The sequence below is a fragment of the Delphinapterus leucas genome, chromosome 17, assembly GCF_059928025.1.
Source record: "Delphinapterus leucas isolate spDelLeu-1000000601 "Yukka" chromosome 17, BTC_Dleu_Yukka2, whole genome shotgun sequence".
Taxonomy (NCBI): Eukaryota; Metazoa; Chordata; class Mammalia; order Artiodactyla; family Monodontidae; genus Delphinapterus; species Delphinapterus leucas.
Window position 1 is genome coordinate 9958824 of NC_143145.1, and position 13458 is coordinate 9972281.

At 42.1% G+C, this 13458-nt stretch overlaps 1 protein-coding gene across 1 annotated transcript in view; it reads left to right on the plus strand.

Annotated features, from left to right (window-relative positions):
* The window catches only part of ADCY8 (adenylate cyclase 8), a 217235-nt gene that overhangs the window by 156749 nt on the left and 47028 nt on the right, over positions 1–13458 (plus strand). The window contains exon 11 of the mRNA XM_022554032.2: positions 1771–1860. Within this exon, the coding sequence (XP_022409740.2) occupies positions 1771–1860 (90 nt within the window). The remainder of the gene's footprint in view (positions 1–1770; positions 1861–13458) is intronic.

The following is a 13458-nucleotide window of genomic DNA, read 5'->3' on the forward strand; positions in this document are numbered from 1 at the left end:
GCTTATTAAGTTCCCACCTGCTATGTGCCATGCACTGAAGGTGGAGCTGTATGTGTTTTTCATGTTTAATCCTCACATAAACCCCGTGAGGTAAGTCTCATTATCCCCACTTTATGGCTGAGGAAACTGAGGCTCAGAGACATGAAATAACTTGCTACTAAGGTCTGTCTGACTCCATGACTCACACTCGTTCTCATATGCCAAATTGTATCTCTGGGAGTGGGAGTTGGGGAATGGGAATAAATAGCTGTCATTTATTTATTGAGCACCTACTGTGTGCCACAGGTAGGTATTATTGTTCCCATGTAACATATGAGGAAATTGCATTTCAGGAAGGTTGAGCATCTTACCTATGACGTTCTAAGAGTTCATATTGGATGTGACACATCGAACTCGGATGAATCTCCAACTGCCGTATTTATCATTGTTTTAATTTGGTGATCCACGCTTTAATGATTTCATTTTCTCTCTAGAATGGTAACATAGTCGCTCTAGGCATTATCTGTGTCTATCCAAATAGTCCGTGTTGTCCATGATTTAGGGATCTAGATTTTAGGAGAGATTTATCTGATCCCAGGTTTTGAACATTGAGGGAGGCTAGTTGAGGCATCGTCTTGGGGCTGAAACCATCATTGTGCCCTTTGGGCCTAAGGGAGGGTCTCCAAGTGTTCAGGGACCCGAACTGTGAACCCCACAATTGTCAGCCCCTGTGTTGGAGGTTTATACTGCCTGAAATCCATTGTCCAAACTGGCTCAATAATTACTTAGAGTATATGTTGCTCAAGCTCTGCGGTTGGCCTTGTAGTAAAGGAGTCTATGAAGAAAGAGGGAAATCCCCAAAGAAAAGGGAAACCATGATCTAATTAAATATATCACCTAATGAACATTTTATAGATTATGGCAATTGAAAATGGAAGTACTTAGGATCATTGATCACAGACTGCCAAGTCGTAGCCAGGATCTCAAGTCTTGATGAATCAGATGTTTCTGGGGTGCAGGATTTGGAAATAAGCCCAGTGACTCTAGGTCAGGGTTACTTCTGGGGCCAACCGTGCCACAGTGGAGTGGAAGTTCAGAGGCTTTGGGGTCAGATAGACCTGCGTTCAAATCTCAGCTCCACCACTTACCAGCTTGGCAACCCTGGACAAGTTACTTTGCTTCTCAGAGTTTCATATTTTTCAGTTGTAAAATGGGGATAAAAGTAGTAGCTACATCACAAGGTGGTTGTGAGGCCTTTTTGTACAAAGTATCTGGCACAGCACGGGCACTCGGCCACCGGTAGCTATGCTTTTCTGAGTGCCACAGAATCTCCTACAGCAATTTCTGGCCTAGGAAATGCCCACCTCCCCGACACTAAGCGTCTTTCTGGAAAGCGTGCCCCCTTGGATCCCTCGAATCTGCCCAGCTGTTGACGTGGAGACAGGCTGTGAGTGTTCCCCAGACCTTTTCTCCTGCCACCTGGCTCTCTCTTCAAAGCCCCACTCCAGTGACCCTCTGGGAGGGGGTCAACAGAGCAGTCTTACCCAGGTTTCGTGACTGGCTTGCAGATGTTTTTTCTGAGCCAGTACTTTCTTTAAAATGAAAGGAAAAATCCCAGCTGGCACTGAATTCTGAAATCAAGCCCCTCTAGGGCCTGGCCTGCTCCAGGCATTTGCCGAAACCCAAGAGCGGTAGCAGAGGACTCCGTCTCCAGCTTACACTGACTTTGTTGTTCCTGTGTTTTTTTTTGTTTGTTTGTTTCTTGTTGTTCTTTTTTTTCTTAATCCGCAGCTGTGGTGTGATTTTGACAAGTCGATACCCTTGAAGAACCTGACTTTCAATTCCTCAGCTGTGTTTACAGATATCTGCTCCTACCCAGAGGTATTTATTCACGAGCTCCCCTTGGCGAGACTGGGGCTTAGGTATCTCCACAGCTCCAGATGAACAGGACTGGCTGAGGGCCTTAGACATGCTAGCACTCCAGAGGCCCGTCTTCCCTCCTCTGCCTCTCCTGTATCTTCTGCTTCTCCCTCTGCCTCCTTCCTGCTCGCTCCTCTGCCTCTCCTTCCCGTTTCTCTCTTCCTTATTCTCCCTCCTCCTTTTCTTTCTTCTGCACTTTCCCCTCCATCCACTTTCCTCTTTCCCTTTTCCTTCTCTTCCCTTCTCATTTCCTGTAACTCGTCTTAAAGCCCTAGAGCAGAATGTGCTGTTATCTCCAACATAAGGCAGGGCACAGTTATCGCTCAACGTTCGCTGCACTGGAAAAGGAAGGATGGAAGGAAGAAAGAAAAGAAGGAGGGAAGGAGAGAAAAAGGAAGGAAGAAAGAGGAAATAGAAGGAAGGAAGGAAGCTAGTAAACCACAAGCGCAGAAAACAACAGCTAAACATAAATCAAAGTGGTATAGAAAATGCCCAGAGCATCACAAACTCAGGAGGTATCCCAACAGGACACTCACCATCATATTGTAAGTCTGACCCTCTCTTGGCCACACAGCTACTAGTCTGGCCCTGGGCCTTGGGGTCAGTTTAGGGGGTCAGGCAAAGGACAGTCTTTGGCTCTGTTAAGCCATGACCCAGATCTTCACATATTGGGATATAAGTTCTGGGTCAGGAGGGAAGACAGTTGGGACGTCCCAGTAGGCCCCAGCCAACCCTATACCTTGAAGACCTTGGGTAGGTTTTTATTCTCTGAGACCCCCTCCAATGTGTGGTGGAGGAAAGGCTCTCTGTTATCTCACCTTGGCCCCAGAATTGGTCTGAGAAATGTTCTGAAAAGGACAGAAAGCCTCACCTCTGACCCCAGATATAGAGCATCTACTTGATATGCATAACATCATTAAATCTTCAGGATATGTGGAGGATGCTATGACCATCTCCATGTTGTAGGTAATGAAACTCAGGCTCAGAAAGTAGCTTGCTCAGTGCTACTCATGCCTGGCTTCCATTCTTTCTCATTTCTCTTCATTCTTCCTCCCTTTCTGTCCTTCCCTTATTAATTCAGTTATTAAGACTTAGTACTGCAATTCAAACCATATCTGGCTTATTCCTGAGCTCATACTTATGAATCCAGGCTCCGTCCCTAGGGGAGAACCAGGCTGTTCCTAAGGAGGTCCTGAGCAGGATGGGACTGGCTCTGGTTTCAGGGCTGTGTGGGGCAGACCATGTGCTCTGGGACTCTCCCACCAAGTAATGAGTGGGCTCCGATTTTGTAGACTCTGTGGGACACCAGCTCCCTGAGAACTTCTCAGTTTGGAGGGCATGAGGAGTGTCCCAAGGGGCAGTAAGTTGGCCAAGAATCAGACATTTAGAGTTAGGCAAATGCTGGATTTCACTCCCAATTGAGCCCCTTTACTTGGTAGCAGTAGAATCTTGAATCCGTTCATACTCTCTCTGAACCTCAGCTTCCTCATCTGTAAAGTGGGAAGAATAATACCTTCTTCACACAGTGATTGTGGAATTAAAGAATATCATGTTCTTGCAGTGCCTACCTAGATGAGGTGGCAAACATTGAGTTTCTAACGTGTGGTTTGACATGAAGTTGGTGTTTGTGAAGTGCTAATCTGGACCTCTGAATCAACACTTGATATATACCCTTGGCCCCAAACTTGAACTCCCAAACTCAGGACCACATCACGCATGGATTTCCCCGTCCTAAGAAAGGGGTGGGTAAGCTTCTGGATCACATAGCTTCATCTCTGTGCCTCCGCAAAATAAGGATGAAAGTAATAGCTTCTTGATGGGTTGTTGTGAGGATTAAGTGAATTAATCCATGTAAAGTGTTTAGAGCAACACCTACGCAAAGTATCTGCTGATTAAATGTCAGCTGCGATTTATTTACTAAGTAAAAAGGTTTAGAGCTTGCACCATCAATATATATTTATAAGTTACATACCGATACCACTGTACTAACATACCATGTACATTATGAAACATACTCATAAAATAGAAATGTTAAAAAGTGAGATAAAATAAATGAGTCCAAGTTTTAATATTTTCCTCCCACAGACGAAGGATCATCTTGCCCAGGGGTCAGCAAACTATGGCCACAGGCCAATTTCCACCTGCCACCTGTTTTGTAAATAAAGTTTGATTGGGGCACAGACACACTCATGTGTTAGCAATGTCTACAGCTGCTTGTATAATAATACAACGGTAGAGTTGAGTAGATACAACAGAGGTGGTGTGGCCCACTAAGCCAAAAATGTTTGCTATCTGGCCTATTGACAGACAAAGTTCGCCAGCTCCCAACATCCCATCAGGTGCAGGAAACCCACTGGCCTAAAATGTGGGCATCTGGACTCTCTGCATCACCAGCTACTACAGCAACCTGGTTTGACCCACCATTTGCCATCCTGACATATATGGGGGTGCTTCTCTCCCTAAGGATTTGTCTACCAAACTAGAAGGAATCAAACATTCAAACCTTCTAAAAGGCTTAATCTGCACAACCACCTCCCATCACTCACAAGTGTGTGTCCCCAAGCAAATCACTTCATCTCTCAGAGCCTTGGTTTCCTCATCTGGATACCGGACCTTTCCACCTCACCCGTGAGAAACGGTTCTCAGGCCAGAAGCAGTTGATTAAGCCGGATGACGTGACATAAACATGAGGGGCTGTCATCATATATGGTATAAAGTATAGTTTATTTCTGAACTGGAGCTTGCCAATTACTAAAAAAGAGTGAAGATACAGGAAACGACCGTGAAGAAAGCCGTGTCCCAACTACGATTTGAGAGGTAGTCTAAGAGGGGAGCGAAGAGACGTAGGTTTGTAAAGTGAATGACAGGCATGTGCACAAACCATTCCCAATATCTCAAACACCAGAATGTGGTTCTCGGGAGGCTCAATGGGAAGATCTTCATTTTACAATCGAGCCCCTTTGGTCTATGCTCTGGCACATTTGAATGACTAGTCGACTGTATTTGCAAGAGCAATCAGAGTACGCTATGGTTTTAAAGGGTCCCTGAGCACCAGTTTTCCCTAGAAGGATGATCGTCTGCGTCTTTGTATCCTGGCATTTTCTGCCATTTCTCCCCCATGAATTCAGGTCCTAGCCAGCTGCAAGCCTCTCTTTTTCAAGTAGACCCAATCCCTTCAGATTACTTCCTGCCAGCTCACATATCCTTAAGGCATCATCTTAGTACCCTCACTCCATCCTTTCTATAATTTATTTATCTAACTAGAACATTTTTTTCCAACCTTTCAAATTTATAAATTGCTTTAAGGAGAAAAGACAGTATTGTATAGTTTTCAACATTACCTTAAGGGCCCAGCACGGGACAGAGCCCACAGTCTATTTAATAGTTTTCCTTTTAAAAAAGATGTATTTCCAGTGGAGTAGAAGAGACAAGATTTGCCTTGCCACCTGAAACAGCTTAAAAATAAATAAATAAATAGTGAAACAATAGTTTTCAAGACACTGGGCATCAGGTATTGAAGGACAGCAATCCCTGAAAAGCAAGAAGCAAATTAAGTGAGCCCTGTGATTGCCAGAGCTGTATCTTGTTCTTTTTTTTTTTTTTTTAAATTTTGTGGCCACACCACGTGGCATGTGGGATCTTAGTTCCCTGACCAGGGATCGAACCCACACCCCTGCAGTGGAAGTGCTGAGTCTTAACCACTGGACAGCCAGGAAAGTCCCATGTATCTTGCTTTAAGAGATCTTGTTTTCAGACTGGCTCAGGTTGGAAGAACACACATGGAACCCTGTACAACTCCCGGATTTGAGGAGACAGAGCCGAGAATCTGGGGGGACCAAGGTGGCTAGAGTTTGTAGGACTCACTACCAGAGAGAAGAGAGTTGCAGAGACAGAGAAAAGCTCAGAGATCTGCAGGGGGTCCGATCAGTGCATGCATGTGAGGAAGCTAAGCAATGCTTGGGAAAGAACCATCTGAAAGGATTAGTGCCCAGCGCTCACACAGGGCTGGGAATAGTGTCTTTTCCCACCAGCCAGACTGAAAAACATCATAATTCATGGGACATTAAGTAGAGCAATTGGATGAGTCTTGCTGCAGTAGTATACAATAATTATCCCTAGATTATATGCTGCTCTAGTTCTTCCTAAAAAATCTTAAAAGACTGAAAGTCTAAGAAGACTTTTCTTCTTTCTTTTTAAGATCAAACTTTGTGTGTGTGTGTGTATTACAAAAATGAAAATAAATCCAATCAGATAATGAAATAAACATATAGGGCAATCAGTCTTTAAGTAGGGATAAATTACTGTAAAAGAAATGAGTCCTACATAGTTTTCCCTTCAAGTCAAGCATTTTGTTGCTTAATAAACTTCTTGTTTAAAGAAATAATGAGAAATATCTTATATTAGAAAATTTGAAGTTATATTTCTATATTGGAAAAGAATGTTCATATCAGTCTTCTTTGTAATAGCCAAAAACTGGAAACAACCCAAATGTCTATAAACAGATGAAAGGGTATACAAACTGTAGACTATCCATCCAGTGAACTACTGCTCATCGGTAGGAAATGATCTATGGACATATGTGCAATAACATGGATGAATCCTAAGATCATTATGCTGAAGGAAATAAGCCAGAAAAACAAAAGTATGCATTTTCATGGTCCCACTGACCTAAACCTCTAGAAAATGCAAATTGTTACGTAATAGCAGAAAGAAATCAGTGGTTTCCTGGCTTGGGATGTGGGAGGAAGGAATCATAAAGGGATACAATGAAACTCATGCAAGTGTGCATTTTCTTGATTGTGATGGTTTCACCGACTTATGCAAATACTAAAGCTCATCAAATTGTGTACGTTAGATATATGCAGTTCACTGTAGGTCAGTCATAACTCAATAAAGCCATTTAAAAAGTTAAGTACAAAAGAGAAATCAGAAAGACAGACAGAGAAAGACAAGAGGGAAGCAGAATTACAGAGTCTGTTAGAAACCTGTAGTCAGAACATTTTAGCTTAAATGGCAGCTCTGATGCTTATAACTGTGGTCTTGAGCAACTTACGGAAGCTCTTTGAGCCTCATTTCCACCCTGGGGATAACAACTGTGCCTGCCTCACAGGGTTGTCACGAGACTGAGATTGATAGAATATATGTATACCCTTACTAGAGTTCCTGGTACAAAATAAATGCTCATTAAACATCAGTCATCTTGATGATGATGAAGATGAGATAAGAAAGGGGGGAGTTAAAAGAGGAAGATAAAAGGGAGAAAAAGCAAAAAGGAGCAAAAAAGTAGGAAGGAAGAGAAACAATGAAAAGAGAAGAGAGAGTCAGTGATAATAAAGCAAATAAGCAGATTTTTTTTAATTCCCAAAGTGACTGTACAAATTGGTGCTCCCCTAAACTCTTGCCTTCATTTCTCTGGTTAACTCCTCAGGTAGGAATCAGAACCTTAAGTGATTCTGAAGGAACATTTATTCACTGTGGTCTAAAATCCCCAGCAAGTATTCAGGATAAAATTAGATTTTCCCAAGCTTCCACAGTGGCAGTCCCACCAAATAATTCAAACAAAGGATAAGTGTCAAATAGCTCCACTGTAATTTCAGAACTTTTCGTAGTTGAACAGAGGGATCTTATATAAGCTCATTTTGCTTCTACACTGAGCCAATTTTAGGTTATGGCTAAATACACAGAGGAGATCATTTTGTTTTTTCCCAAATAATTAATTTTTGGAATTGCCTTTCCCCACAAAGTGCCAAAAGCCGTAATAACACAGTATGATCCAAAAAACCATTCCCATCTCACTGAAGCTTAGATTCCAAGGCTTTAAGGACATTAATTGTGCCTGGGAAACAGAATAGGCTTGAATGACAGAGGCTGTGTGGTGACATAGAGTGAGCAAGCACTCTTCTTTTGCCATTTACTAGCTGTGTAGCCTTGGGCAAGTCACCTAACCTCTCTGAGCCTCAGTTTCCTCATCTGTATAATGGGATTATTAACAATACTACTACCTATCTTATAAGATTGCTTGGGTGACAAATAGAGATAATATACATAAAACATTCATTGAATGTTAGCTTCTTCTCTCCCTCTCTTTCTTGAAGACTTTGGTAACTAAGAGGGAATAGTGCCTGCCCAAGAAGAGATTTGAATTTAAGGAAGAAGATAGGGATGTAACAATTTTTTTTTAAATGCGCAAGACTTTATGCTCTAAACATGAGATTATCTACATAATCATGTGTATACCATGTGACTAAAAATCCGAACAGGCCACAGTTTCATAGCAATAACAATCTCCTATCAGTTATTTACAAAATGGTGACCACCATGAGTTGGATCATTCTCAGGGAGCCAGACCCTTCCAGACCCTCACTTGTTGCTCAGGCCAAGGGAGTGGCCTTGGAGAGCATGCACATACTCAGACAATGCCACCATGGTCCTCTTTGCCTCTTTGCTAATTGTTCTTAGCTGAAAGCGTATGCTTCCTAGGTATGTTCAACAATGTCCAGTCGTTATCCTCTGGGAACAAATTTACTTTTTGAAAGTCACCAAGATGAGTGATCTGGCCAGACATCACTGTTTAGGAATCAAATACAGAGAGATGCATTTTTGGTGTTTTTCAAAAACGGACTCTGAAGATAATTTACAGATATCTGAGCTCAGTCATCAAAGATGCATGGTCAGGATAAGCACATAGTCCCCCAAGGTGACTACGTTGAATTGACCAATAACAATCATCAAGAGAAGCATCATTCTTATATTAAAAAAAAATTAGGTAGTGATGTCCTTCCATAAGAAGTGTCTATTTGCCTGCTCATTGATTCAGTTTTGCCTCATAGTTATACTGAGTCATCATTTGTGGACATCATTAACATAGCTCTGTCCTTCTGTGCATTATTATGAGGTAAAAATAGTGACTGGAGCTGCAGTCCCTTCTAGGAAGTAACCAGAAGAGTACACCCTCAACCCAAGTCAGACACAGACATCAGCACATCTGCTCGTGGAATTTAAATGCAGTTTCAGCAGATCTAAGTTAGTAACTCTCAGGTGCTAGAGGGCATTCATCATTCTTCCTCTAGTATTGGGGAGGAAAGGGGAGGTCAACCATGGAAGCCAGGATCTAGAACAAGCCAAAACAGAGTAAGATTGTACCAGAGCACCACACACACACACAATTCCCTTTCCCCTGCCTAATACAACCAGGAAACAGCTTGGAGGGGCAGGTCATTTATCTCCACTCAGCACCCGGGGTGGCCCCAGGTTCATGCCAGCCTCACTCCTGGGCCACGAGAGGGGTCAGAGCTCAGGGAGAGGCGGAGAAGCCCTGTCGTTGGCCCATGTGCCCTTCACTGTTCTGCTTGTACCCAGACTTGCAATTGCAAAGAGTTAGATTTTGTGTGAATCAGGAAGTTGGAATCTTTTCTTTGAATGACAGTGACTCCCCAAAATTATCTGCTCTCTTTCCTTCTTGTTCCGTGAGTTCATGATGCCATGGGATTTTGGCAGCAACCAAATGGGTACAGACACTCCAGTATATAGTACACGTGTGGGCAGATGCTCAAGCCCTTCTTTGAGTTATTGTATAAAATTCTTCTTCCTCCTTCTCCTCTAAAAGGAAAATGTGCACGTAGAGCTAAGGTAATTTACGATGCATTATGACAATGTCCTGGCATTAGGATGGTGCCTTCCAGCCTGGAACAATTCTTGCTGCCTGGCAGGTCCTCAATCAACCGAATGTAGAAAACCGAATGCGTGGTTTAGTTTGTTAAATGCTCACTTCAAGGAAACAGACTATTGCTCCCCTTAGCACTTGGTCAAGACATGGGACTCCAATTTTCTTCAGTACAGACTTAGAAGAAATTCTTAATTTGTAATTTCCCAACTCAACATATCATCTGAGAGAAGAAAACCTTGAGTATTAAGAAGCAGAGAAGTGTTACAGTACTTCGTCCATCTTCTGTAAAATGGGCATAAGAATAGCACCTGCCCTTGGGTCATTTTAAGAATTAAATAAGGTGAAGCATAATAAAGTCATTCCTAGAGTATCTTGCACAGAACACACGCCAACAAAATGCTTAGTTATTGTCATTGCATCTGTCTTCCACTAACTTAGCCCGATGCATAGGCATCCTCACCACCAGTCGATCCCCCACCTTACCTAGAATTCATCTAATATAAGAACCTCTAACCACGTAACATCTTCACTGAAGATGTTAGTCCATCTTCTTCTACCTATATTTCAACCTAGTTACCAAAATGCCTGTAACCTCTTTTTCTTATTGAGGTACAGTTAATTTACAATATTATATTAGTTTCAGGTATACAACATAGTGATTCAAAATCTAATCCAATTAACATTATTATAAAATATTGGCTATGTTCTCTGTGCTGTACAATGTACCCTTGTAGCTTATTTAGTTTATACATAGTAGTTTGTACCTCTTAATCCCCTACCCCTATCTTTTTTTAAATTACTTTTTGTTGGAGTACAGTTTCTTTACAATATTGTGTTAGCTTCTACTGCACAGTAAAATAAATCAGCCGTACATGTACATATATCCCCTCCCTTCAGGATTTCCCTCACATTTAGGACACCACAGAACGTGAAGTAGAGTTCCCTGTGCTATACAGTTATGTTCCCGTCAGTTGTCTATTTATACATAGTATCTTTTTCCTAATTTGGGCACCTTTTTTTCCTAACTAGGGCACCCAAGTGCTGATACCCATTACAGCATCCAATCTTTTTATTTTTCTGATCAAAAAAAGTGTCAATATTGGGTGTCTTCTTGCCTCAGAATACATAGCTTATCTGTTCCTTTTCTTAAAAGATTGCTGGAAACTTTGCCCAGTATCTAACATTTCTCATATAAATCCTGGCATTATTATTTTTCATCATTAAAAGATCTAGGAAGAAGCAGAGAACCCCATTACTAAATGGGATACAGAGTCCTTGGGAATACATTTGAATATATTTGGTACAGCGTGTTACAATCAGATTAAAGGACATTACAGAGAGCAGTAATTCATTTGAATGCTGTGTCATATCTGTGTACATATTTTGCATTGTTGTAATTATAGTATATATAAAATTCTGTGTCCTTCTTTCCAGTTGTAAATTCTTTTGAAAATATTTTCTCTGTTACCGTTTAAATGTTCCTCTCAAAACCTTTGTCTGTGGGGATTTTTCTTCTTTGGATTATATGCTTTTTCACTACTATCTCCTAATTCCCCTCCTCACGCCCCCAACAATCCCTAATCGATGTCCTTACTTCTCTTCTTCCGCAGCCCCTCAAACATGATAGTCTCTAAAGTTTAGTCTCTCTTCTGTCTTTATTCTTTATATTCTTCTTGAGTGGTGTCTTCCAAACCTGTGAGCTCAGGTGAACAATGCGTGTCTCGAGACCCCAAATGTCTTCTGAACTGCAACCTCGTGTTTGTAGATGCTCACAAGAGTCCTTACTGAATCATCCCTTTGGTGCCTGAAGCTTGAGGGGCCTAAAACTGAACCTGTTCCCTTTCCCCCATCCTTTTTCTGTTGTTTTTTTCTTAGTAGTTTAATCCAAGCTGGGAATCTTAGCACCACTTCTGACTCTTCTCTTTTCCTCACCTCCAAATCACCTTTTATCTCTTAGGTCTAAGCCAAGATCTTTAAGTCTACTGGGTAGATCTCCTACCTTGTCCTTAAATCTTCAGCTTTTCTCCTTTTTTTTTTTTTTTTTTTTGCTGTGCACGGGCCTCTCACTGTTGTGGCCTCTCCCATTGCGGAGCACAGGCTCCGGACGCGCAGGCCCAGCGGCCATGGCTCACAGGCCCAGCCGCTCCGCGGCATGTGGGATCTTCCCGGACCTGGGCACGAACCCGTGTCCCCTGCATCAGCAGGCGGACTCTCAACCACTGCACCACCAGGGAAGTCCAGCTTTTCTCCTTTAATTACAATCCATCTTGTACTCTTCCCTTCCACAACCTATTTCTAAAGCACTGAGCTAATGAATCCACTACAAACATGAAACCCATTCATGGCTCCTTGTGGAATAAAGTACACACTTCTCAGTGAAACATGCAAGAGTTTTTGCAATGTGCTTTGCCTCCTATTCCTGCCTTATCACACCTATGAACCCCTATACCTAGGGTCCATTCAAGGGACACTCTAGGAGCTGTGGACCTTCTAAGTTCCTGGGGTAACAAAAGAACACAGAAACTATTCGTTGTTTAACAGAAACTTGGGAATTGCATTGAATCCAGCACCCTCCCAAGTTATAGGAAGCATGCAATTGATGGGTCCAGACCCAGCTGAAAGAGAAGGGTTTTCACAAAGCTTTCACAAAGTCGTAACACTTCTGTTCTTCTCCCATTTCCTGGTCCCACCCACACTATTCATTCAAGGCACAAAAGAAACAGATGAGAAGCTCCTAATGGTATTTTTCTAGGGGCCGCATTCCTTTGATGTCTTGTGGTTTACAGCATCACGGGAAGGTTCAGCTTTATACTTTAAAGTAGAAAGTTGCCTAAACCATGCAAGGCAGTGAGTGGGGTGATTCCTTTCAATGGATTGGCAAGAGCACACTAACACAATTGGCTGAGGCCACAAAAAGAGAAAGATCCGTTCAACCATTGTGCAAATGTGTGACTATATTTAGCTATTACACTTTCAGAAGTCTTGGTAGGGAAAGGAGGGCGACACATTTGAAACCTGCCTGCCTATGTTACTAGCTCTACTTAGGATCAATTTTATGATTCTCTAATGTACCCAAGGAATTCATTCTCCTATAGCTTTGTTCCTTTATACCTTTCAGTTCCCTCCATTCTGTCCTCCCAGAATGTTCTTCCTGTTCCATTTTCTGTCATGTAAAATCCAATCCATCCTTGAGATCTTGTTCAAACTCAGCTCTCCTATAAAGCCTTCTCCAAACTTGCTTCCTCCAGACAGAATGTACTCCTTCTGCCTCTGTACCCATCACATTGGATCACATTCCTGAAAGATCATTTTCCACAGGATGCTACCATTGGCATTTTTGTCTATTTCACATTTTAGACCATGAGTTCCTTTAGACCTGGGCCATCTCTTTGAATTCCCAGTGCCTAGCACCATGCCGTGATTATGACATGCATGCAATAAATGCTGGTTACATTTTTTAAATTTCACTGTTGTGCCCTCGTAAGTTTTTGCTCAAGAGCACAATCATTTCAATGACTTTTGACCTAATAAGTGATTCATAATTTGCATCGACAAAGCCATGCATGACCATTTGTTTTGATGCAGGTAACAACGAAACAGGACCCCTCAGATCTATTCCTCTTTCCTCCATTTGTTTAAATGGAAGATCTTGGGAGTTTCTCTGGATGGAGAAAATAAACTCTGAGCAATGAACTTATTATTGCCTGCTCACCTCACAGCTTCCTTCACAGAGGCATCAAGATGAGTTAACCTAAAAATCTTGCCAAGGGAAGATCTTAAAGGAGAGTTGAAGAAAGCTTATCATCCTATTGGAGACAAGGACATAATTGGATTTATTAGGAAAGGAAGAGACAAAAGTAAAGGACTCCCCAAACACTGGGCCCCTTAAGGGC